The following is a 24,569-nucleotide window of genomic DNA, read 5'->3' as shown; positions in this document are numbered from 1 at the left end:
AACATTGTTGTATAAAAATCATTATACTACAAGGGCTGGGGTTGTGGCTTAGTGGTACAGCACTTGCCTAGCACATGTGAGGCCCTGGGTTCAATCCTCAGCACCACATGTAAATAAATAAATAAAATATTGTGTCCAACTAAAAAAAAAATCACTATGTTACAGAAAAAGAATTTGGTGGCTCCTCAAAAAGTTAAAACAAAGAATTACTATGATCCAGCAATTCTACTTTTAAGCATATACTTAAAAGCATATACTTTTTTTAAGTATATGCTTCAAAGTAGAATTAAAATTTTTGCTATTTCTTAAAATTTTATGCTATTTTTCAAACAAATTGAAGCAGAAACTCAGATACTTGTATACCAGTGTTCATAGCAATATCATTCATAATAGCCAAAAGATGGAAAAAAACAATGTCCATTTAAAGAAACATTTAAAAAGTATGTATGAGTGAGATATACACATATTATTATTCAGTCTTAAAAACTAATGAAATTCTGAAACTTGTTACAACATGGAGTAGGAGCCTTGAAAACCTGACCTAAGTTAGTGAAATAAGCCAAAACATTTTGGTAAATAAAATTAAATCATAAATATTCTGGTGCCACTTACATGTGGTACCTCAAATAATCAAATTCATTAAGACAAAAAGACCGATTGGAGTGTGCAGGGTGCATATGTTTGGAGCCCCAACTACCCAGGAGGTTGAGAAGGGAGGATCACTTAGAGCTCAGGAGTTCAAGGACAGGTAGGAAACAAAACAAAACAAAACAAAACAACCATCTCAGGGGGGAAAAAAAAAAAAAAGCCAGTTGAATGGTTGGTTGCTAGGGGCTGGAGAAAGAGAAAACTAGGGATTTGCTATTTAATAGGTATACAATTTCTGTTTGGGACAATGAAAAAGCTTTGGAAATAGTGGCAATGGTTGCATAAAACTGAATACACAAAATGTCACTGAATTAACTGTACACTTAAAATTCATTAAAATGGCAAATTTTTTGCTATTTTACTACAATGAAAAAAATTCTTAATGTTTGAAAAATCATTATATTCTGGGGCTGGAGTTATGGCTCAGCGGTAGAGCACTCACCTCATACATGCAAGGCCCTGGATTCGATCTCCAGTACCATAATAAAAATAATTTTTTAAGACGGAGAGTCAGGGGTCCTCACTAAATTGCCCAGGCTGACCTCAAATCGATGATCCTCCTGCCTCAGCCTCCCAAATCACTGAAATTATAGGTGGGCATCACTGTGCCCACTTCTGGTTGGCCACAATTCTTAATGGTAAAAGGTTTGAGAGATTTGGCTGAGATAATGGTACTATAAGAATGGTGAAATTATAACATTCTTATGGAATTTATCTAGAGCTCAGAACACTTTTACATATGCTACTTCATCTTATCCTCACAGTAACAGTGCAAAGGAGGCATGATACATATTTTTATTAAAGGGTCTGACTCAAGGTCATGAGATAAGAATTAGCACTAGAACTCCAGTATTTGGTTGCTTCATGTTACTCTTTCTACTATACTAAAAATGCTTCTTAAGCATACAATGAAAAAAGCCAAGCTAAGAAATGCTGAGTATTGCAGTAGTCTTAACATGATCACACTCCATCAAGCAGTCACATTTTAAAATCTAAACAAATGCAAATAAAATATATAGATGAAAATAATATATAAAATCCTTTGACTTTCACTGAAAAATATGCATTACAACAGAAGAAATTCTGATTATTAATGCTGAAGCCATTTTCAAACACTATCACTAAACTGTCCCCTTTCATGTTTCTTTCAGTAAATTTGGTTCTTTTTATTGCTATTATAATATATGACACTATCATCAAAGATAGACTCACATAAAGAACATTATTTGCAACTGGGAATATTCTCCTAACCGTACATGTATTTATTTACTTATTTATGTATTTTTGGTACTGGGATTGAGCCCAGGGACACTTTACCATTGAGCCACATCCTTAACCCTTTTTATTTTTTATTTTTATTTTTTTTAAATCAGTTGCTCAAAACATTATTTATTTTTTATTTTGATGCAGTACCTCATTAAGTTGCTAAGGCTGGCCTCAAACTTGCAATCTTCCTGTCTTAGCCTCCCAAGTCACTGGGATTATAGGCGTGTGCCACCATGCTCAGCTACTCTCACATTTAATCACTGTACTGGATTTTATGGACCAATAGCATTTTGTCTCTCATCTTGATTACAGTAGTTCTATTATAATTCTTGTTGGCTTTCCTCAGTGACATTAAAGTAAAGAGTAAGGTGAAGTTATTAAAGGCAAAATCAGTTTAAAAAAAAAACAACAGCAATTTGGGGGGAAAAAAAAGTGATAATGATTCGCCAGTCTCAGTACTCTGAATATGTAATTGCACTATGTAGAATAATAGCTGGCTTTCCTTTCTCAAAACTTTAGGAAAATATTCTGATGTATAAGACAAGTAACAGAGGTAGTAGAACACTGATACACAACAACAATAAAAAAAAGTTAGGATATGATTCCGTAAGTTCTCTGGAGCATGATGTACCTTCTATATCTTTATACAAAAAGGTACCTTTCTCAGTTGGGCATGGTGGCATACACCTGTAATCCTGGCTTCTTGGGAGGCTGATGCAGGAGGATGGCAAACTCAAGGCTAGCCTTTACAACTTAGCAAGACTCTATCTTAAATTAAGAAATAAAAAGCTAGGTGAGGGGCTATCGCTGTGTCTCAGTGGTAGAGCACTCGCCTTAGTATATGTGAGGCACTGGTTCAATCCTCAGCACCACATATAATATAAAGGTATTGAGTCCACCTATAACTAAAAAAAGTGAATATTTAAAACAAAAATCTGAGGGATATAGTACAGTGGTATAGTGTCCCTGTGTTCAATCCCCAGTATTGCAAAAGAAAAATAAACAGAGGTACCGTTTTATAAGTCAGAACACATTGACTACAGAGTAAAAAGCAGTTGCCTTTTCCCACGAGAAAAGGCAACTGCTTTTTAGCTCAAGATAGTGTGGCTTTAATTATCAGACGAAAACAGCAGCAGATAAAGGGTGTGTCCTTGTGCTGAAAATGATAGAATGAAAAGCCTCAACTAAAAAGCTTCAACTACATGAAAGCCTCAACTACATCAAGTACCTTGGCAACAAAAGAGGAAGCTTAAGAGTAAATCTTGTTTTAAGTTCTACTGGAGTAACCCAAGAGTCCTAGACACCAGGACTATCTTGATAAATAGAGGTCTATCTTATCCAAATGGAGCAGGCTTATAGTAGGACTGGGTTAGCAACTAGTAGAATTAACTACTTCACTAAGGTATCCCTGATGTCTCCAGATATTCATTTGCTCTCAACATTCACCTTCTTCTTAACAAAGATGCTTGAAAGAGTTTCACCATTCATTTTTTTGTTTTACTATTTTTCCCCCTCTGGTACTGAAATGAAACCCAGGGCCTAGTATATGCTAGGCAAGTGCTCTACTCTAGAACCACATCCCCATTTTGAAACAGGGTCTCACTAAAATTGCCCAGGCTGGCCTCAAATTCATGATCCTCCTGCTCAGCTCCCAAGTGCAACTATTATAGGTATGTGCTACTAGACCTGGCCCAAATCCTTTCTGATTTCAAGTTGCCAATATTAACACTAAGTATTATTATGAGTCCATTATTAAATTTACCTCCACTAGTACATTTTTAAAATAGAAAAGCCATTTTTTTCAAATTATGGTCCAGAAGTCCAATATTGGGGCGGGGGGAGGTGGACAGCTCACGTGCATCCCACTGAGCCATACCTGAGGGTATCCTCCACAGAAATTCTTGGGCTTCATAGTTTGAAAACTATAGATCCAAACCAAGCTAATAGCCTTGAGGCAGGTAAATTACCTCAAATAAGCAGAAATACATAAATAAAAAGATAAAAGAATTACCAAAGAAGATAAAAATAAAACTAAAACTTGAGCTAAAATTAATAACTTTATCCTAAGTAAGAAGACAAACAGAACAATGTTAGTCTTTCTCATATAAAAGAGATTCCACAGGGGGAAAAAAAAATGCCATGAAAGCATGATTACACATGATTGAATGTATTATACATGACTGAAGATTAAATTTATCGATTGAAGAGAAAAAAAGGTTTCCATAAGTATTTTCCAACGTCATGCAACTATCTAATTAAATAACTGACAAGCAAACTACTGTACATAAAGCACTGAAGCAATTACAGGATTTAAGAATAGGGGGACACTTCAATTATTCAGATACCCAATATAGAACAAATGAATAAAATTAGAAAGATAAATCACCTAAATTTACTGATTTCACAAATCAGGAAGAAGGGTAACTTGACCAAGATCACACAAATAAAATCATAGTTTGAATTTGAACCAGTCTTCAACTAGCTAACCAAAGGCCTTCCCACATCAAAGTATGGTTCCCTTCTTAGGACATAAAAGAGAGTTTCAGGATAAAATTCAGATCGTCTTGGTGCAAGACAAAAACAAAGGGATGACTTATAAATCATCATCAATAGGAATAAAACTAAAAGAAGCATGTGTCAACAGCATGTATCAAAAGAAAGGAATTAATAAGAAGATAATCAAGTAAAACTGACAATGGAAAATGCCATCTAGTATTATTTGGACAAAGTGACCTATAAGATTTCTCAAGATAAAGAATATGAAAGATTCACTTGTTTGACAGATGAAAATAAGCTATTTATTAAAAAAAAAAACATTAAATTTTTGGGAAGTCACATATATAGGCAAAAAAATTTTACTATGAATGACTAGAATACATTTGTGCTTCATAAAGCTAGGAAGAAATTAATCAAACCATACTTATAAAAAATTATTTCTTTACCTTTATATATAACTATAATATATACAAGTCTGGACTATTCTTTGAAATTAGATCTAGTAAGAGCAAATAGAATTAAAGAAATTCAAAGAAGAATAAGTTACATGCACTAAGATATTAGGAATGTGGGGCTTGGGTTATAGCTCAGCAGTAGAGCACTTGCCTAGCACATGTGAGGCGTTGGGTTCAATCCTCAGCACCACATAAAAATAAATAAAAATAAATATATATTTTTTTAAAAAAAAGATATTAGGACTGTTAGGCACAGTGGCACACATCTATACTCCCAATGACTTTGGAGGCTGAGGAAGGAGGATCATAAATTTGAGGACACCCTGTATAAAACTAAAAAATAAAAAGGGTTGGGGATGGGAATGTAGCTCAGTGATAACATGCCCTGGGTTCAATCCCCAATACCAAAAAAAAAAAGATACTGGGACTGTTCAGTAGGATAGAAGCAAGAAGCAACAAATGACCATTCACCTCCTTGAAACACTTTTTTTCTTGGCTTCTATGAAATCATGCTCTCAAATTTTCTTTTATTTTTCTTACCACTCTTCAGTCTCTGCATCCTCTCCACCATGAAACCCTTCAACTAAAATGCTGACATTTAGTGGAGCTTTCTCCTAGGCCCTCTTCATAAATTTCAAGTAACATGCAAAATTAAACTTATGACCTCTCCTTATATTTATAACTGTTCCAGTAAAAATAACTAATTATACCTGAACATTCCTTAAAGTAATTGTGTTCAATGAATGTTTAGTTTATTGGTCTTATTATAATACGCTTGTTTGGATTTATATCAATTCCAAAAATGAAAAGAAGCATCAATGAAAGCTTGATAGTAGTGTGATATTTTTAAAATGATGTTCTATCTCAGAAAATGGACTCAGTAGCTACCTATTTGTTTAAACCAGAAAACAGTCTTAACTCCTTTTTATACCTTAGTACATATTAACAAGTCCTATTAATTGTCCCCTCAAAATATCACTCAAATCCATTCACCCTCTGTCATAATCTCTAGTTCATCTTTTTTTAACAGTATATGAAATTTAATTTGTTTCCAAATTCAAATAAGCAAGTTAGTTTAAATTTAAAGGAGAATTTCATCATGATCTTGGTCTGTGGCTATGTGAATTTCATTTATTGTATCATCTTAATCTAAACCGCAACCTCCCACGAGGACTAGTGCAACAGCCTCCTGACCTGCTTCAATGCATCTAGTCTTACTACCTTTTTTTTTTTTTCATACTGGGAATTGAACCCAGGGCTACTTTTATCACTGAGCTACATCCTCAGCACTTTTTATTTTTTATTTTGAGACAAGGTCTCACTAAATTGCCTCAAATTTGTGATCCTTCTGCCTCAGCCTCTTAAATTGCTGAGATTACAAGTGTGCACCACCACATTGGCTATTCTTTCTACCTTCTAAAGTATTCTTCATTCTCAGCCAGAGTAGACTTTTTAAACCTCTTAAAGTTATCATTAATAATCTTCCATGGCTAATTCACCATGACTGACTTCCAAAGACCTGATTCATGTATACATCTCAAGCCTCAACTAAATATGCTCCCTTATATTTTAAACACCAGTCTACTGAAATTCCTTCAATTCCAAGAACAAGCCACTTTTCATCTCAGTATCTTTGTCCAAAGCACACTTCCTCCCCTTTTTTGGTCAAAAACTCCTTCTTATCTAGTCATTATTCTGGTGTCAGTTAAATGCCATTTCCTAAAAGTAGCCTTCCCTGTCCCCTAAATGAGATGTTATCCCTCCCCTGCCATAGCAATCTTCTGAACATTCCTCTCTTAACCTTTTTCACAGGTATCATTGCTAAACCAATACTTATCTGTCTTTCCCATGAACCCAAAACCTCCACAATAGCAAGGACTTGTCTTGTTTGGCTACTCTATTCCTAATGACTACTAAATGCCTGAAATATAATAAATATTTAATAAAGACATAAAACAATGAATAGGTTAAAATAAAACATGCAAGTTGACTTAGTAAATTGTGACATAATAAAACAACAGAACACCTCTTAGAGCTCAAACTTAAAATTAATGGAAATATACAAAGTATTTGTTCATTCAATCCAGAGATTCTGTTTAATTTAATTTGTGGTTGAAAGCTTCTTTAAAAAAAATAACTGACAACAAATCCTGCCACATAATACAAATACTGGTCCCACATCATTATTACTAAAATTCTTGATTTGTTGGTTCAGTACAGACTGTTTTGGAAATTTGCTAGCACAAAGTGATTGTGTCTTCAGATTTCAGAAGACAAAATACAAATATCAAAAATATTTGTCAGGACATAGCATGCATGAGGCACTGAGCTTGATCCTCAGCACCACATAAAAAAATAAATTAAAAAAAAATAAAGGTATTGTATCCATCTACAACTAAAATGAAATTCTTTACAAAACATTTCAAAATTTTGTCACAGAAGTAGAAAAGTAATCAGTATTCAGTAATGATTTTAAAAAGGAACTATATGTGGGGGCTGGGATTGTGGCTCAGTGGTACAGTGCTCGCCTAGCACGTTCGAGGCCCTGGGTTCGATCCTCAGCACCACATATAAATAAATAAAGTTATTATGTCCAACTACAACAAAAAAATAAATATTTAGAAAAAAAAAAAAGGAACTATATGTGATTACCAAAGAAATGAAACAGGGCTGGGGTTGTGGCTCAGCCGTAGAGCGCTCACCCAGCACATGTGAGACGCTGAGTTGGATCCTTAGCATCACATAAAAATAAATAAATAAAATAAAGGTATTGTGTCCATCTACAACTTATAAAAAAAAGATATAAAAAAGAAATGAAACATATTGCAGTTTGAAAATATCACACTACTACACAATTTTATTATACTATGCTTGTTTGGGTTATTTAATTAAACAACCCAAACAAGCATAGTATAATAAAAACAATAAATAAAATATACTCATTCAATATAGTTTCTATAAAGGACGTTCAGATGTAATGAAACAGGATAAACATTTAAAGAAATTTTAGATAAAATCCTTGCTATTTTAAGAAGTAGCACAACAACTTGACAGGGGGCTTAATCACTTAAAGAACAGGGAAAAGGGAAAGTAAGCTATAAACTTGGATTAAATCTGAGCTAGTTGAGTCTCACAAGACTCAACTGCAAGCACAACAGTTTAGTATAAAATATAATTTATAATTAATGAAAATAACACATAGGCTTTTCTACTGTACATATGCCTTATTTTTGACATTCACTATCTAAGCCAACAACCCCAGAAACTCTGGAGTTAATAGCAATACCACTAATTAAGCTACTGAGTCAAGCCTGTTTGAAATTATCTTATAGAGGAAAGGATTTATCCAAAGAATATCAGAAAAAAAAAATGCTTTTATACTCTTTACTTCAATTCCTTTTGCAAAGAAGGAAGAAGAAAATTCAGTTGAATTTTTTTTTTAATTATTTCCCTTCTTTTTCCAGGCAAGCCCTGGTTAATGCTTTCAAAACATGTACAAGAAAAATACTTCACATTAAAGTCATATCTAAGAAGCTAAACTCAAATCAATGATCAGTTCCCAGTAACCTATAGTCACACAAAATTCATATAACCTTTAATCATACAAAATTTACATGAACACGGCTCAACTCTGGCTTTTTCTTATGCTTTGGAAATTCAAGCAGCCAGCCTCCCTTCAGATATCTTTAAAAACATATTTACTAGAATTTCAATTTCTATATAAAGAGGAATCAGGAAAGAACAAAATATACTACATACATCCTAAAATATCCACTAAGACAACATTGTAAAATGTACTTAAACAACATCTGCTATAGTACCTGACACAAAGTAAGTACTAAAAAAATATTATTTTTTCTTTGGAGATTTTTGCTGATATTTGCTTAAATTTTGTTGGGATAAATATAATTAACCAAGTCAGTGTTTTACAGTTTTTGTTTTTCCACATCCACAATAGCATTTTTACACAATTCAAATGTATTCTCTACCCCTTTTTTAAAAGCAGGCATCCACCAACTGTGCTTTCTGGACTCTCATCTCTAGTTCTTCAAATGTGCTAGCTTGCATTAAGAGGCAAAAGTTTCTGCTCAAGATACGACAGAAATAATGACCAAGATACCTCCAAACTAACTCACAGAAATACTGTATCATACTATTTTGAACTAAAACCTAAACAATATTAAACCTGGATTTTACAAAAATCACATAGGCAAAATTCCTCAAGCAATTATGGTTCACTGGTGTTACAGCAAAGCTCAAATACATGATAGTCAAGCCAGGAATACACAATAGTTAAGCCAGGATATATGATAATTAAGGCAGGATACAACATGTATTTGAGAAGAATAAAGAAATACTAGTATTTAAGAAGACTAAAGGAAATACGGCTCCTACTAACATGTTCATAATACACTTTCTGCATGAACACAAGGATTGAGAGAAAACAAATTTTCTGAAATTATTACTAAAATTCTGACATAATATGATAAATCTGCCTACTACTTAGCAACTAAGAACAACTGCTGTGGAGCTGGGCATGTAGCTCAGGGATACAGTGCTTGCCTAGGATGCATAAGACCCCAGATTTAATCCCCAGCATGGGGCAGGGAGAGAAAGTAATGAAGAACACCAACTGCTGAAGAGGATGAGATATTACAGAGCATACAATACGCCAGTAGAAAACCTATCTCAGTGTACTTTACTATCTGCCAAATTAAATATGCCATGAGCAATGGATAGTTTACTTTTATTTCTGATTAAACTCTATGATTAGGGCCAAACCTAAACAATATTGGTTTTATACTTCCCCTATCAGCAATTTATGCTTATAACTGTTATACCCTCTTCATCTTCCTTCCTCCTTCCCTCCTTCCTTACTTCCCTCAATATAATTTAAATGATTCTCATATACATAATAAAAAAGGTGAATAAGGGGCTAGGGCTGTAGCTCAGTAGCAGAGCGCTTGCCTAGCTGTGTAAGGCACTGGGTTTGATCCGTAGCACCACATAAAAATAAACACATAAAATAAAGTCATGCTGTCCATCTATAACTACAAAAAAAAAAAACAGTTAATAAAACTCGGGCTTTGCATTTAAAGTTCATAATGAACAAAGGACACATGCTAATAAACAGTTATTACAAAATGTGATAAATGCTATAATTGACATACATACAACATTGCAGTGAGCAATATCATTTATCAGAGCTCATCCAAATGAAACCATTTCAGAAATCTAGAAAACTGATTCTTTATTTCTAAGCATAGGTAAGAGATCTGCTTTATTCTAGTACCTATTTTCAAAATATTTTGTTTTAAAATACCTTTCCTCAACAACTGTAGCACTAGCTCAAATAGAACTTTAATTTTCAAAAAACTTATTTCAAAACCAATAACTTTTCATGGAATTCTTGAGACTTTGGGTTTGGAAGAATCTAAACATTTATTTAACATCTGTAAACCTGCAATATAATACATACTTTGTTATTTAAGAAATTTAAAAGCAAAGTTGAAAGACATCTGTTGGTTCATGTGCTTAGGTATAAAATAAACACAAAGAATTAGTTTAGTACTAGAACATACACAGTCTGGGCTAGAACTCAGAAATGTAAGTCATAATTGTCTCAGCAGAACCTTTTTCAAGTACATTCGTCTTTGTATATCTAAGTTAACTGCACAATATTTAACATATTCTGTAACTGATTAAATTGATTATCTGATTCTGGAGTACTAAGCCCTCCTATGTGAATAGGGGAAACAAACTCTTTATATTTTTAAAAGGATGAAAAATAGATAACAAGTCTAGCCACAATACATAAGATAGAACGTATTTTATAGGTCAGGCTACAGCAGCTAACTATAGTCTTCCCTACACTACATTCATAAGAAATACAAATAAAATACAAAGCCAAGCACAGTGGCGCACACCTGTAATCCCAGGAATTCAGAAGGCTGAGCCGAGAGGATTGTGAGTTCAAAGCCAGCCTTGGCAACGTTGAAGCACTAAGCAACTCAGTGAGATCCTGTCTCTAAATAAAATACAAACAGGGCTGGGGATGTGGCTCAGTGGTTGAGTGTCCCTGAATTTAATTCCTGATACCCCAAATTATCATATAATATATCTGTTAAGCAAACAGATTTCTGTTAAAAGTACCCTAAGATGATCAATGCACATGAGACCAATTTACATGAGATTTTCTAGTTTCAGACTCTTTGCTTAGAGCCTCAGCCAGAAATTAGAATCTCCTTTAAATATCTATAATATTTTATCTCTAAAGCACCATATCACATTTTTCTCATCCAATGACTTGAGCACACTTATTGTACCTATCAGTTCTATGTTTATCTGGCCATCATTCCCAGCCTAGACCAAGTAACTTTTAACTAGCAGTCAAAGATGTTTTAGATGACTAACAGCACACTTACTCTTTGTCTCTCTCTCATTTGCTTACACATATGCAAAGAAGCTAGCTATATGATTTTGCAACATAATATGAAATACATGATAGATCTAATAAAAATCTAATGATATAATAGGAATGTGGTATCCAAATCAAAGGCAACTAGAAGTTTCTTTTAGTAATCAGATGACACAGGAATATAATATTAAGTATATTTTGAGAGATCACTAAAAACTTATGAAGGCTAATGATTACTTATTATTTCGTAGTACTAATAAAAAAAGGGTCATTTTAAAATATCTGAAGTGAAGTCATTAAATTTACATGAATTGCTATTGAAATATGGAAGATATGTTAAATTAAATAATAAGCATTTCTATAGGCAAATACTTTGTTTCACAGCATTTCTAATTATCTGATTTTTTTTTTTTTTTTTTTTAATCCACTAAAACCTTTTCTGGGCTGGGGTTGTGGCTCAATAGAGTGCTCACCTAGCATGTGCAAGGCCCTGGGTTCGGTCCTCAGCACCACATAAAAATAAAATAAATAAAATAAAGGTATTGTATCCAACTACAACTAAAAAATAAAATATTTTTTTTTAAACTTTTCTGGGTATGGTGGTACATAATTATAATCCCTATAACTCAGGAGGCTGAGTCAGGAGAATTGCAAGTTCAGGGCCAGCCTCAACAACTCAGTGAGATCCTGTTTCAAAATAAAATTTAAAAGAAAAAAAAAAAAAGGAAAAGAAAGCAGAGTAGGGAGCACTGGGAATGGAGCTCAAAGGTTCAATCCCCAATACTGAAAAATAAAAAAATTTAAAAACAAGAAAGAAAAAAATAAAAGAAAATCTTTCCTAAGCACCTGTATAACATATATGCAATATAACAGACAATAATAAATAGTAACCAGGGTACTTTCATATCAGAAACAAAAAAACACAACTGTAGAAAAATAAATAATACACAAATGGAAAGGAAGAAAACAAATCAAATACCAATGGTACAGATAAGGAATTTTTTTTTTTCAGAGAGAGAGAGAATTTTAATATTTATTTTTTAGTTTTTATTGGAGGACATAACATCTTTGTTTGTATGTGGTGCTGAGGATCGAACCCGGGCGACACGCATGCCGGGCGAGCACGCTACCGCTTGAGCCACATCCCCAGCCCCAGATGAGGAATTTTAAAGTTCAGAGGAAGGGGTAAAACGTCTAAGAGGCAGAAGTTGAATTGTATGTTAAAATATAATCAGGATTTTTAGGTAAATGCCAGAGAAAAAACTGTACATATATAGCAAACACTCAGAAAATTCTGGGTGAAAAAGACATTTAATGTTAAGAAATGGAATAAAGTTTAGAATAATAGACTCTGATTAATTTCAGAGAAACCTTAAAGACAAATTAGGGAACCTGGCTAATAATCATTAATGGAAGACTGCAGCTCAATAAGCTGACATGAAAAAGGAAGCATGTAGGGAAGAGTCCATCTTGTAGCAGTATGCAGAATAGCTTTAACGATATAGTGGAAACTCTGAAAACTATTGGGAAGTAAATAATATAGCTCTCAATCCAGGTTACATCAATATAAAAAGAATAGATTTGATAATTAATGCAGGCAAGAGAGGGACCAACAAAGAGCTCAAGGATTTAATATCTAAGTATGCCAACAGAGAAAAGGGGAGGGAATTTTTTTAAAAAAACAGGGTTTTGAATATGCACTGTGTAAGTTAAATCACTTAAATTCTCTGGACCTTAGTTTCCTCAGATACAAAGAGACTTTTACCTTTCTGAGTGTTGAGAAGATTAATAAGAGAACGCATATAAAGCATTAAGAACACAAAAGGCACTCAACGATTTTTTAACTCTCTTCCCTAGCTGTCCTTTATCCCTTAAGAATTCTGTTTCAGATTAAAGCCAGGATAGCAAGTAATACCAGGGATTATTTTAGAACCTGATAAAATCGAATCAATGAGCAATTAAATGACTTATTCAATAGCATAGTTATCTTTTCTGTTGGCACAAGAAGATATATATATTGACCATAAAGTGTAAGGAGTGGTAGGAAACTGTGAACACAGTATCCTCTTTAAAGGTACATATAGAAAATCTGATTCATAATTAAAAAACATTTACAATTGGTTGTTTCCTTAAATGTATAAAAGGGCAGTCCATTTGAAGACATTTTTTAATGTATATACCAAATTCCAAAGGAGGCTAAATTTCCATGTGGGGACCTTTTCTTTAAAGAAAAAGAAAAAAAGAATATAAATTTCTTCTTTTAGATTGAATAAAGGGAAACTTCAGACACAGCAACAAACTTACTCACCTTCCATGGGCATGGAAATCTAGACGTAAAAACTGGTCCTCATGTGAGACTGCTCTTTTGGCACGCTGGTGTTTTTGGTGTAATGAATCCACGTTGTAAGATAATCCTTCATAATGTCTAATATATTTATTTAGAGGATTTCCATACTGACCTATACAAAAAAGACAACAATTTGAATTAGCATCATTCTGAAGGACCCTTCTAGTTCTAACACAATTACTAAAATATCTATGAATATGTATGAAACAATTAATTGTCTAATTCCAGTACTAATATTATGAATCTTCTGCTAATATTATTCCACATTTTTAAAACTCACTGTAGTGTAATTTCAACCAACATAAGTTTGGGCATTAGATGTAGGCTTGTCTTAGATGTCCTGTATTAAATGGAGAAAGTTCACTTTCAGACTTTGCAGATCAAAACTATAAGATGCGGGGCTGGAGCTGTGGCTCAGGGGCAGAGAGCTAACCTTCACACGCTAGGCCCTGGGTTCGATCCTCAGTACCACTTAAAAATAAATAAGTGAAATAAAGATATTGTGTCTGACTACAACTAAAAAATAAAAAAATTTTTTTTAAAAACTGTAAGATGCTGGTTTGTCACCTCTCTTTCTGCATCTATTTAGGATAATCTTACAGTTTCTTTCTTTTTAATTTGCTAATGTGGTGAATTAACTGATTTTTTAAATGTTAAACCAACCTTGCATTCCTGAGATAAACCACACTTAGTCATATTTTTTTTATTCAATTTGCTATAATTTTGTTTAGAAATTTTATTTTCCATGTTCACGAGAGATAATAATTTTTAGTTTTCTTTCAACTAAGATTTTAAAAAAAAACAAAACCAAAAAGAGTTGCAAAGTATTCCTTCTTCTTCAATTTTCGGAACAAATTTATGCAAAATTTGTAATGTGTCTTCCTTGAATATTTCTTAAAATTAACAAATGAAGCCATCCTGGCCTGGAGTTTTCTACATGGAAATATTTTTAACTATAATTTCAATTTCATAAGTAGAAAAAAAAGCTACTCAGGCTACCCATTTCTTTGAGTGGACTCTGGTAAGAATTTCTCCATTTTATCCACACTGTTGAATTTATGGAAATAAAGTTATTCATAATATTTTTTTTATATCTTTTGAATCTATAGCAATGTTACCTCTCTCATTCCTGATATAAACTATTTCTATCTTTTGTTTCTGGATCAGAATAGCTAGAAACTTGTCAATTATATTGATCTTCTCAAAGAATGCCTTTAATTCCATCGATTTTTCTTATTTTTGTTTGTATTTTGTTTTCACTTCAATCTTTATTAATCCTTCTGCTTACAGTGAATTTAATTTGCCCTTCTTTTTTTTCTTTCATAAGATAAGTCAGCCAATTTAAGACTTTTTTCCTAACATAGGTGTTTAGTGCTATAAACATGTGTTCTTTATATACTGCTTTAGGAGCAACTCAAGAATTCTATTATGTTGTGTTTTCATTTTCACTCTGTCCAGCATATTTTCTAATTTCCCTTTTTTTGAGGGGGAAAGGGTACCATCGATTAAACCCAGGGGCACTCTGTTACTGAGCCACAACCCCAGCCTTTTTTGTGTTTTATTTAGAGACAGGGTTTTACTGAGTTGTTTAGCACCTCACTATTACTGAGGCTGGCTTTGAACTCTCAATCCTCCTGCCTCAGCCTCCTAAACTGCTGGGATTACAGGCATGCACCACCATACCCAGCTTTACCCTTTTACTTTCAATTTATCTTTTCTTTATATTTAAAATGAGTTCCTGTAGGCAGCATATAGTTGGGTCTTGCTTCTTACTAAATCTGGCGTGTTTAGATGATTTATGTTTAAAGTGGTTCTGGCTGGGAGTGTTTTTCAGTAGTAGAGCACCTGCCTAGCAATTGTGAGGATTCCCAGAACCACCAAAACTAAAATGAAATGAAAAATAAAGTAGTTACCATATGATATAGGTTTAAGTCTATCATTCTTGCTATTTATTTTGTGTCATCTGTTCTTTGTTCCCTTTTGTGCTTTTTTACCTTTTTTAGACTAATTATTGTTTTATTCCATTTTATCTTTCGTCAGCTTATTAACCACAAATCTTTGGCAATTTTAGCAGTTCTTTTAGAGTTCACAGTACAGATCTTTAACTTATCCCAAGTTCAATTCAGTTATAATACATGTTGAGCATCCCTAATCCAACAATCAAAAACTTTGGAAGACATTAGGATAATATATTAAATCTGTTTCACAATTTTTGTACCTCAAACTTTGAGGGGGTGCTGGAAACTGAACCGGGGCTTTGCACATAAACTCCAAAACTTTCTGAACTCCAATGTAACAAGTGAAAAATTCCACATCTGACCTCACATGATGGGATCACACTTAAAACATGAGAGCACTAAAAATACAGAATAAAATTACCAAGTTTTTGGTTTTTTGTTTGTGCTTTGGGTTTTGTTTGTTTGTTTTCTGATGTTGAAAACTGAACCCAGGACCACAGGCATGCTAGGAAAATGCTCTACCAGTAAGCACCCAGCCAAAAAAGTTTCAATGTACAATTCAGATAAAATATTTTGCCACTTCTGATAACTTAAAACAATAACTGTTTCTGTTCTAATGAAAGACTTGTGATACAAGCTCAACTATTTACATGGATAGAACATTGCTAGAAAAGTTATTCAAGTCATCTTTGTCCCACAGAAAAGAATTTTATAAAGTACATAATGTTCACTTTCACTGGCAAAGGTAAAAATGACAGTGCAATTCTATGTAAGTCAAAGATTTTTTCTCAATCTTTACAATTGAGATACGATATGATTAATGAAATTTAATTGAGAAAGTTAAAAATGCTATGCAAGAACACATGGCTATGAAGGACAGACACATCATTATCATCTTCTATAAGACTAATGAAAGTTTCTGTTAATTATATCTCAATATCAGTATTTAGATGATCTCAATAATGTGAAGAAAATGATGTTAAGATAACATGTGACAACTGTTATTTTTAAAATTTCTCCATCTCAATATTAATGACATGAAGAAGAGAAGGAGAAAATTATATAAAAAGCATTTCCCCTCCCCTCATACACACACCAAAAACAATCTTGAAGAAATGAAATCAAAGAAAATAACTAGTGTATGCTTGAGCTGGGTGACACAGGTAGGTCATAAGTACCAATTCCCTTCCCAATTCCATGCTTGATATGTTGATAACTTAAAATCAGCTACCAATCAGAAGAAGCATTTATAATACTAAAATTAGGAAAGGCTATAAATCAGAGAAATTTTCTTCTTTTTTCCAAAAGAGCCAATATACTACTAATACAACACTGGACATAACCTAATGATATAATCTTTCAAACAAGGAGCCAAATATACAGAACATTATAATGAAAATCTGAGAAAGCATAGCACACTGGACTTCTGCCAATGCCCCTAACCTTCAGAAGCCATGCAATTCACATTTTTAAATATCTCAAAAAAGAACAGAACACTGGAATTCTCAAAAAGATTGTATATGATCATGATAAGTGCTGTGATGCATATCTGTAATTCTAGATACTGGGGAGACTAAGGCAAAAGGGTTGCAAGTTCAAGGCTAACATCAGCAACTTAGTGAGGCCCTAAGCAATTTAGCAAGACTCTGCCTCAAACTTTAAAATTTTTTTAAAGGGCTGGGGATATAAGCTCAGTGGCAGAGTGCTTATCTAGCATGTACAAGGACCTGGGTTTAATACCCAGAACCACAATTCATTCATTCATTCATTCATTCATTCAAATAAATATGTTTCACAGGCTAAGGAGCATACTGGAAAATAAACATGATGAGGGAAGTGAAAAATATAACTAAACTTAAGCTAGTCAACACAATCCAATAAGAATATAAAATCACACAAAAGTAAACCAAAGGGGGCTGTGATTATGGCTCAATGGTAGAGCATTTGCCTAGCATGTGTAAAGCACTGGGTTTGAGCCTCAGAACCACATAAAAATAAAGGTATTGTGTTCATCTACAACTACAAAATTGTTTTAAAAAAGTAAATCACAGGCTAATGGCTGAAACCAGAAGACAAAAACATGTATATTAATAAAATAATAATAAATTTAAATACATACATTAAAATGAACTATGGGTGGGAAATACAAAGGAAGCCAGAGAAAAAGATGTATAACATACAGAAAAAGAAGGGTAAAAATGACAGTGCAGCTCTATGTAAGTCAAAAGATGTTAAAGTGCTACAAAACTTTCTCAGCCAAAGAGTCTATAACCAGTGAAATTATCTTTCACAAATGAAGGATGGAGGAGGATGAAATGAAGCCTTTTTTGGACTTTAAATTAATTAATACTTAATCATTACTAGAAATGTTAAAGGAAATTCTCCAGTCAGAAAACACACTACACGGAAATCTGTACTGGCACAAAGAATAATGATAGAAATGATGTATGTATGAGAAAATAAAAAAAGATTTTTTCTTTTTTAATCTATTTAAAAGTGACCACATTTTTTTTAAAATGATGTACTGTGGCATTTATGACATATAGCATAAAATATATAACACTCACAAAACAATGGAGAAGAGAAATTAAACTGTACTTATATTGTATACAAAGTAGAATAATACTAAAGGGGCCAGGTGCGGTGGCGCACACCTGTAATCCCAGCAATATAGGAGAATGGTAAATTCAAAGCCAGCCTCAGCAACTTAGCAAGGCTAAGTAACTTAGTGAGACCCTATCTTAAAATACAAAATAAAAAGGACCTGGGAACGTGGGTCCGTGGTTAAGTGTCCCTGGGTTCAATCCCTGGTGTGTGTGTGTGTGTGTGTGTGGTATGTTTGTGTGTGTACACATACACACACACACACACACACATACATACATATAAAAATACACACATATATGCTTTTTTTTTTTTTTAAGCTGGGGATGTACTCAGTAGTAGAATGTTGCTTAGTATGCATGAGGCCTTCGGTTCAATTCCCAGTACCCCCCCACACACAAAGTGAATAATATTATCTGAAAGTCTACAGTGATAAGTTTTAGATTTATATTGTATACTCTAGGAACAACCACTTTAAAAAATGACAAATAGTTTCATTACATAAATCTATAATATAAAGAGAGAATTTTTAAAGTAAGTCCCAAAGAATTCAGGAAAAGAGCAGGGGAAAGTAACTTATGAACAGATGAAAATAGGATGATAGTTTTAAACTCAGCCCCATATCAACAATTAAAAGTAAACATAACAAAGCCAGAACTATTGTTATTTGTCTTAAGAGGAAATGTAAATGTATAGTGTCTAACAGACACTTTAAACACAAACTCAAAGTAGGTCAAAGTATAAAGAATGAAAAAAATTATCCAAACACTAACCCAAAAAAAGCTGGAGTGGCTACAGTAATATCAAAGTAAACTTCAAAATAAGCAAACAAAAAAACCGTGAGGAATAAAGAGGGACATTTCTTAATTTAACAAGCAAATCCACAGCCCTTCATGGTAGCAGTAAAGGACTGATGCCACAGACTCATCCCTATGAAGACGATGTCAAAGCCCACCAAACTTGGTAAGGGAAAGGCAGAATTGGAAGATCACGTGATATTGGAGTAGAAAGAGTTTATCTTGGTGATATTCGATATTGGTTCTATTGTATATGCAAAGCAAAGCAAAGAATCCAGGGGAAAATTTGTGGAAAAAATTAAAAATAAGATTTATATAAATGCACAAACCGTGATCCTGAAAGAAAACAAACCAACAGCAATCACAGCAACTAAGCAAACTTGAGCACAGAAATCCAAAACAAACCCCCCCCCTGAAATCAGTGTGAACAAAGTTGAGATAAAATATAGCTTGGTATGATGGTGCACTCCTGTAATCCCAGCAGCTCAGAAGGCTGAGGCAGAAGGATCACAGGTTCAAAGCCAGCCTCAACAATTTAGCAAAGCCCTAAGCAATATAGTGAAACCCTGTCTCAAAATAAAATATAAAAAGGGCTGGGGATGTGGCTCAGTGCTTAAGCAACCCTGGGTTCAATCCGCAATATAAAAAAAAAAAAAAAAAGTTGAGGTGAAACACAATATGTACAATAAGAAAGCTCTACAATATGTACAATAAGAAAGCTCTCAATCGAGTGAATAAAGCATGAATAAACTGCAAAGTAAAAAATAAGAGAACAAGGGTTGGGGTTGTGGCTCAGCGGTAGAGCGCTCGCCTCACATGTGCGAGACCCTGGGTTCGATCCTCAGCACCATATAAAAATAAATAAGTGAAATAAAGGTGTTGTGTCCAACTACAAATAAAAAATAAAAATATTTTAAAAATAAGAGAACAAGATAATCCTACATCTGTAAGTACATAATAGAACTTTGAAGTATATGAAGAAAAACTTGATAGAACTAAAGAACTAAGCCAGGTGTGGTGGTGCAAGCATGTAATCCCACGTACTCAAAAATAAGGCAGGAGGATCACAAGTTCAAGGATAGCCTGAGCAATTTAGTGAGATCCTCTTTGTTATGATTTGGATGTGAGTTATCCCCAAAAGCTCATGTGTGAGATAATGCAAGAAGGTTTAGAGGAGAAATGATTGGGTTATGAGAGCCTTGACCCAATCAATGAATTAATCCCCTGATAAGAGATTAACTGAGTGGTAACTGAAGGTAGGTAGGATGTGGCAGGAGGAGCTGGGTCATTGGGGGCATGCTTTTGGGGTACATATTTTTGTATCTGGCAAGTTGTGTGTGTGTCTCTCTCTCTCTGTCTCTCCTCCCACCCCCACCCCGATTCCTGACCATTATATGAGCTGCTTCCCTCTGTGACACTTTTCCACCATGAAGTTTTGCCACAACTTGAGCTTCAAGGAATGGAGCTTGCTATCTATGGACTGAGACATCTGAAACCATGAGCCACCAAATAAACTTTCTCCTCTAAAATTGTCCTTGTCAGGTCTTTTAGTCATTGCAGCAAAAAAGCTAACTAAAACACTGTCTCAAAATAAAATGAAAGGGTTGGGAATGTGGCTCAGTGGTAGAGTGCCTCAGAATTCAATTCCCAGTCTCATCAAAAAAAAGAACTGAAAGAAATAAACAAATTTTTTTAGAGTTAGCCATTGTAACAATCTTTTCTGAACAACAACAATGAAAAAAGCTAAAAATCAGTAAGGATACACAAAATTTGAATACTATCGGCATCAATATAAATAAACTGACCTGACCAATAATTTACAGATCCAACAAAAGAATACATATTTTTCTCAAGGTGACACAGACACTCACCAAGACAGATCTTAATTCTAGGCTATAACACGTTTCCATAAATTTTAAAAGAAATCTTTGTCTCTGACTATAGTAGAATTAAACCAATTTAACAGATTTCCAGAAAAATTCCCCAATATTAGGAACTTAACACTTTCTAAATATCCCATTGGTCAAAGAATAAATCAAAGAAACCAGAAAGTATTTTCATTGACTGTAAAGAGCACAGGGAACATTTTGGATATAGAAATGTTCTGTCATGATTATATAGTAGTTATGACTATATACAGTTCTCAAAATTCACAGATTTGTACACCTAAAACTATTTTTGAGCCAGGTGTAGTGGCACACTCCTGTAATCCCAGAGGCTCAGGAGGCCAAGGAGGATCACCATTTCAAAGCCAGCCTCAGCAATGGTGAAGCGCTAAGTAACTCAGTGAGACACCGTCTCTAAATTAAAAAAAAAAAAAAAAAAAAAAACACTAATTTTGAATTTTATCATATGTAAATTATACCTCAATAAAGCTGAATAACTTTTTAAATATTGAAATAAGGTAATAGGTATATGGGTTGGCCTTTCTTTCTACTTTTCCCTAATTGATAAAATCTTTTGTAATAAAAAAAAAAAAATTCCAGAAGCCAGGCATTGGTGATGCACAACACATATAATCCCAGAGACTTAGGAGACTGAGGCAGGAGGATCACAAGTTCAAAACCAGCCTCAGTAACTTAATGAGATCCTATCTCAAAATAAAATTTTTAAAAAAAGCCTTGGGATATAGGTCAGTGGTACAGTGCTTCTGGGTTCAATCACCAGAATGAATGAATGAATGAGTAAATAAATAAATAAATAAATATCTTGCGTGAATAAGGGCCTGGGTTCCATCCCCAGCATCATAACAAAGAAAACAAAGACAATTCAAAATATTCCCACTTGTTCACTCCATAAAATAAATGAAATCAACATCCCATTCACCTCCAATAAACTACCAGCCATCCTTTAATGACTCATTATTTCTAAATACTATATTGTGCTAATAGGATACAAGGAACAAAAGACAGGAAATAAAGGAATAAATAAACTAGAGATTGCAGGTACCAAAAGAATAGCAAAGGAAACAAACATCAAGGGGGGGGGTGTCGAGGGGATCAGTTGGGAAAGTAGCAACTATTCCATTTTCAAGAAGTTCTTAGAAGATTGGAAGGTCCAACTCAACATTTAGGCTAAAAAACTAAAACAAATCTGGAAACCTACTATTCACCATGTGTTCAAATAACAAGACATTCATTAAATATTACCACAGAGACTGGAAATTTGGATTTCTGGATGTTTCAGTCCTCACCCAATTAAATCTTTTAACATGTATACCATTTTCCATTTTCCTAATTTTCCATTTTCCTAACACAGAGACATTGCTGTTCAAACTGTTTCAGAGCCTAGCAGCATGAGTACCTCTGGGAAAATTCTTCACATAACAATCTTGGGCTCCTACCCCATAAATCTGTTGATCCTCCAAGTGACCCAGGCTCTACCCCCAGACTACCTAAGAGGAATATGGATGCATATTAAAGTTTGAAAAGCACTGCAACTTTTCTTCATACAGAAATTCCCTTACTCTACCAGCAGTTGTATTTTTTTTTCTACATCATGTTCAGCATTTAACGGTACATTACTAGGGCTAGGTACCACACCACAGGTGCTACCATTTAACAGCAATTAAAGTAGGGCAGTGACACACTGAGCCAGCAGCTCAGGAAGTTGATGCAGGAGGATTCCAAGTTCAAAGCCAGCCTCAGCAACTTAGAAAGGTCTGAAGCAACTAAGTGAGACCCTGTCTCAAAAAATTTTAAAAAAGGATGGGGATGTGCCTCAGTGGTTAGGCAACCCAGAGTTCAACCCCAGTACAAAAAAAAAAAAAAAATGCCTCAACTGATGTCTCAGGTAATGTACTTATTAGAGAAAGTATCCTATAATATAAGAGCACCAATCTCCAAACTATAACCCAAAGGATAGTTGTCAATCACCTGTTTTTACCACACAGCAAAGCTCATTCATTTACACATTTTTCTATCATTGCTTTCACATACAGCAGAGTTGAATAAACATTTGATATCTCTTATCTAACTTTACAAAATATTAAATAACAGGTATCAAATCTTTGGGAAGTCACTTAACATTTGGTTTCATTAGTACTGACTGTTTATTATAACCCACCCTTTTATTTTCCTCTGTAATAGGAGTATTAACCCAAAATCAATAGACCTTTGTGATGGTTAATTTTAGGTGTCAACTTGACTGTATTAATGAATATCTAGAGAACTGGTAAAACATTGTTTCTAGGTGTGTCTGTAAGGGTACTTCCAAGAAAACTGCCATGTTAAGTCAGTGGACTGAGTGGGGAAGATGTGCACACTGATCTGATCAGTGCAGGCAAGCACCATCCAATCATACAAAAACATACAGAACAAAAAGGCAGAGGAAAAGCAAATCGATTCTCATTCTTTCATTCATTCATTCATTCTTTCTCTCCCTACTAAAACTAGGACACTTCTTCTCCAGCCTCTGGACATGAGAACACCAGGTTTTCCAGCCTTTGGACTCCAGGACACACATCAATACTGTTCCCATCTCTGAATTCTCCGGCCTTTGGCTTCAGACTTCACCAGATCTGAGACTTTGACTTGGACAGAGGCACACTACCAGCATCCCAGGGCCAAACAAATAGATCCTTGAATAAATATCCTCTATTGGTTCTGTCCCTCTGAAAAACCATAATACAACCTCTAAAGGGAGATCACGAACCTCTTTATTTTTATATTCGGAATTCTAAAAATATTCCTTATTTTGCTTCTACGCATTTTGTTTCTTCTTCTATTTAAATATTTTACTTATTTATTTATAATTTTACCTCTCCATGCTAGGGTTCAAACCCAGGGCCTCTGCACATATTAGGCAAGCATCTATCACTGAACTACATACACCCCTAGCGCTCTTTTCTTAACTTACTACACAACTAGGAGTACCCCAAATCATGCTGAATAACAGTAAATGAAGGCATTTTTAGTTTGCTCTCAACTTTAATAAGAATACCTTTAGTTTTTCATTGTTGTATTTCATACATTTATAAAATCATGCTAAGTCCAATTTTCCCATTTCTATTTTAAAAATCTAGTATTCAAAAATTCAAATGAAAATTTGGCTAAAAGACACTAAAAAACATTTTCTAAAACAGTTTCATATTTCACATCTCCAAAGAGAAAAATTAAAATTCCAAACTGTCTTTTATTTGTAAAATTATTCTATTTTTTTAAATGTACACTAATAGTTTACTATCTACAGAAAATACTATAATTGGATAAACATCTTATTTGTTTAATTAAATAATGCTTATTAATTAGATATAATAACTAAAATTTATCAACCACCTGCTAACTCCCAAACTTTGTACTGCTTATATTTTTTTCACTTTATCTACTCAATAAACCTATAGTAAGAACTATTAGCCAATTTTAAAGAAAATCAAGGCTGCCAAGCAAATAGGAGACAGTGCCAAGGAGATAATCTTGGTTACAGGGATTTCAAGACAGCTGGGCATGGTGGTGCACACCTAAAATACCAGCTACTTGGGAAGCAGAGGCAGAAGGATCACAAGTTCAAGGTCAGCCTTGCCCAATTTAATAAGATCCCATCTCAAAAAACACTCTAGAGAGGATAGGCACCAAGATGCAC

At 33.9% G+C, this 24,569-nt stretch overlaps 1 protein-coding gene and 1 long non-coding RNA gene across 3 annotated transcripts in view; one reads left to right on the top strand and one right to left on the bottom strand.

Annotated features, from left to right (window-relative positions):
• Adam10 (ADAM metallopeptidase domain 10) overlaps window positions 1-24,569 on the bottom strand; it is a 155,392-nt gene that overhangs the window by 101,325 nt on the left and 29,498 nt on the right. For both annotated transcript variants that reach the window (XM_048792959.1, XM_048792961.1), the window contains one exon: window positions 13,592-13,742. Coding sequence is in view for 1 of the 2 variants with exons in the window: in XM_048792961.1 (XP_048648918.1) it covers window positions 13,592-13,604 (13 nt within the window). In the remaining variant the exon portion in view is untranslated. Of the gene's footprint in view, window positions 1-13,591; window positions 13,743-24,569 lie in introns of those variants that run through there.
• On the top strand, window positions 7,450-11,863 carry LOC125613291. Its single transcript, XR_007343795.1, has 2 exons — window positions 7,450-7,632; window positions 11,823-11,863. It is a non-coding gene; the product is annotated as an uncharacterized LOC125613291 (long non-coding RNA).

Source organism: Marmota marmota, unplaced genomic scaffold (genome assembly GCF_001458135.2).
Source record: "Marmota marmota marmota unplaced genomic scaffold, marMar, whole genome shotgun sequence".
NCBI classification, from domain to species: domain Eukaryota; kingdom Metazoa; phylum Chordata; class Mammalia; order Rodentia; family Sciuridae; genus Marmota; species Marmota marmota.
Note: the sequence above shows the minus strand (reverse complement) of the source record. Positions and strands in the feature narration are given on the sequence as shown.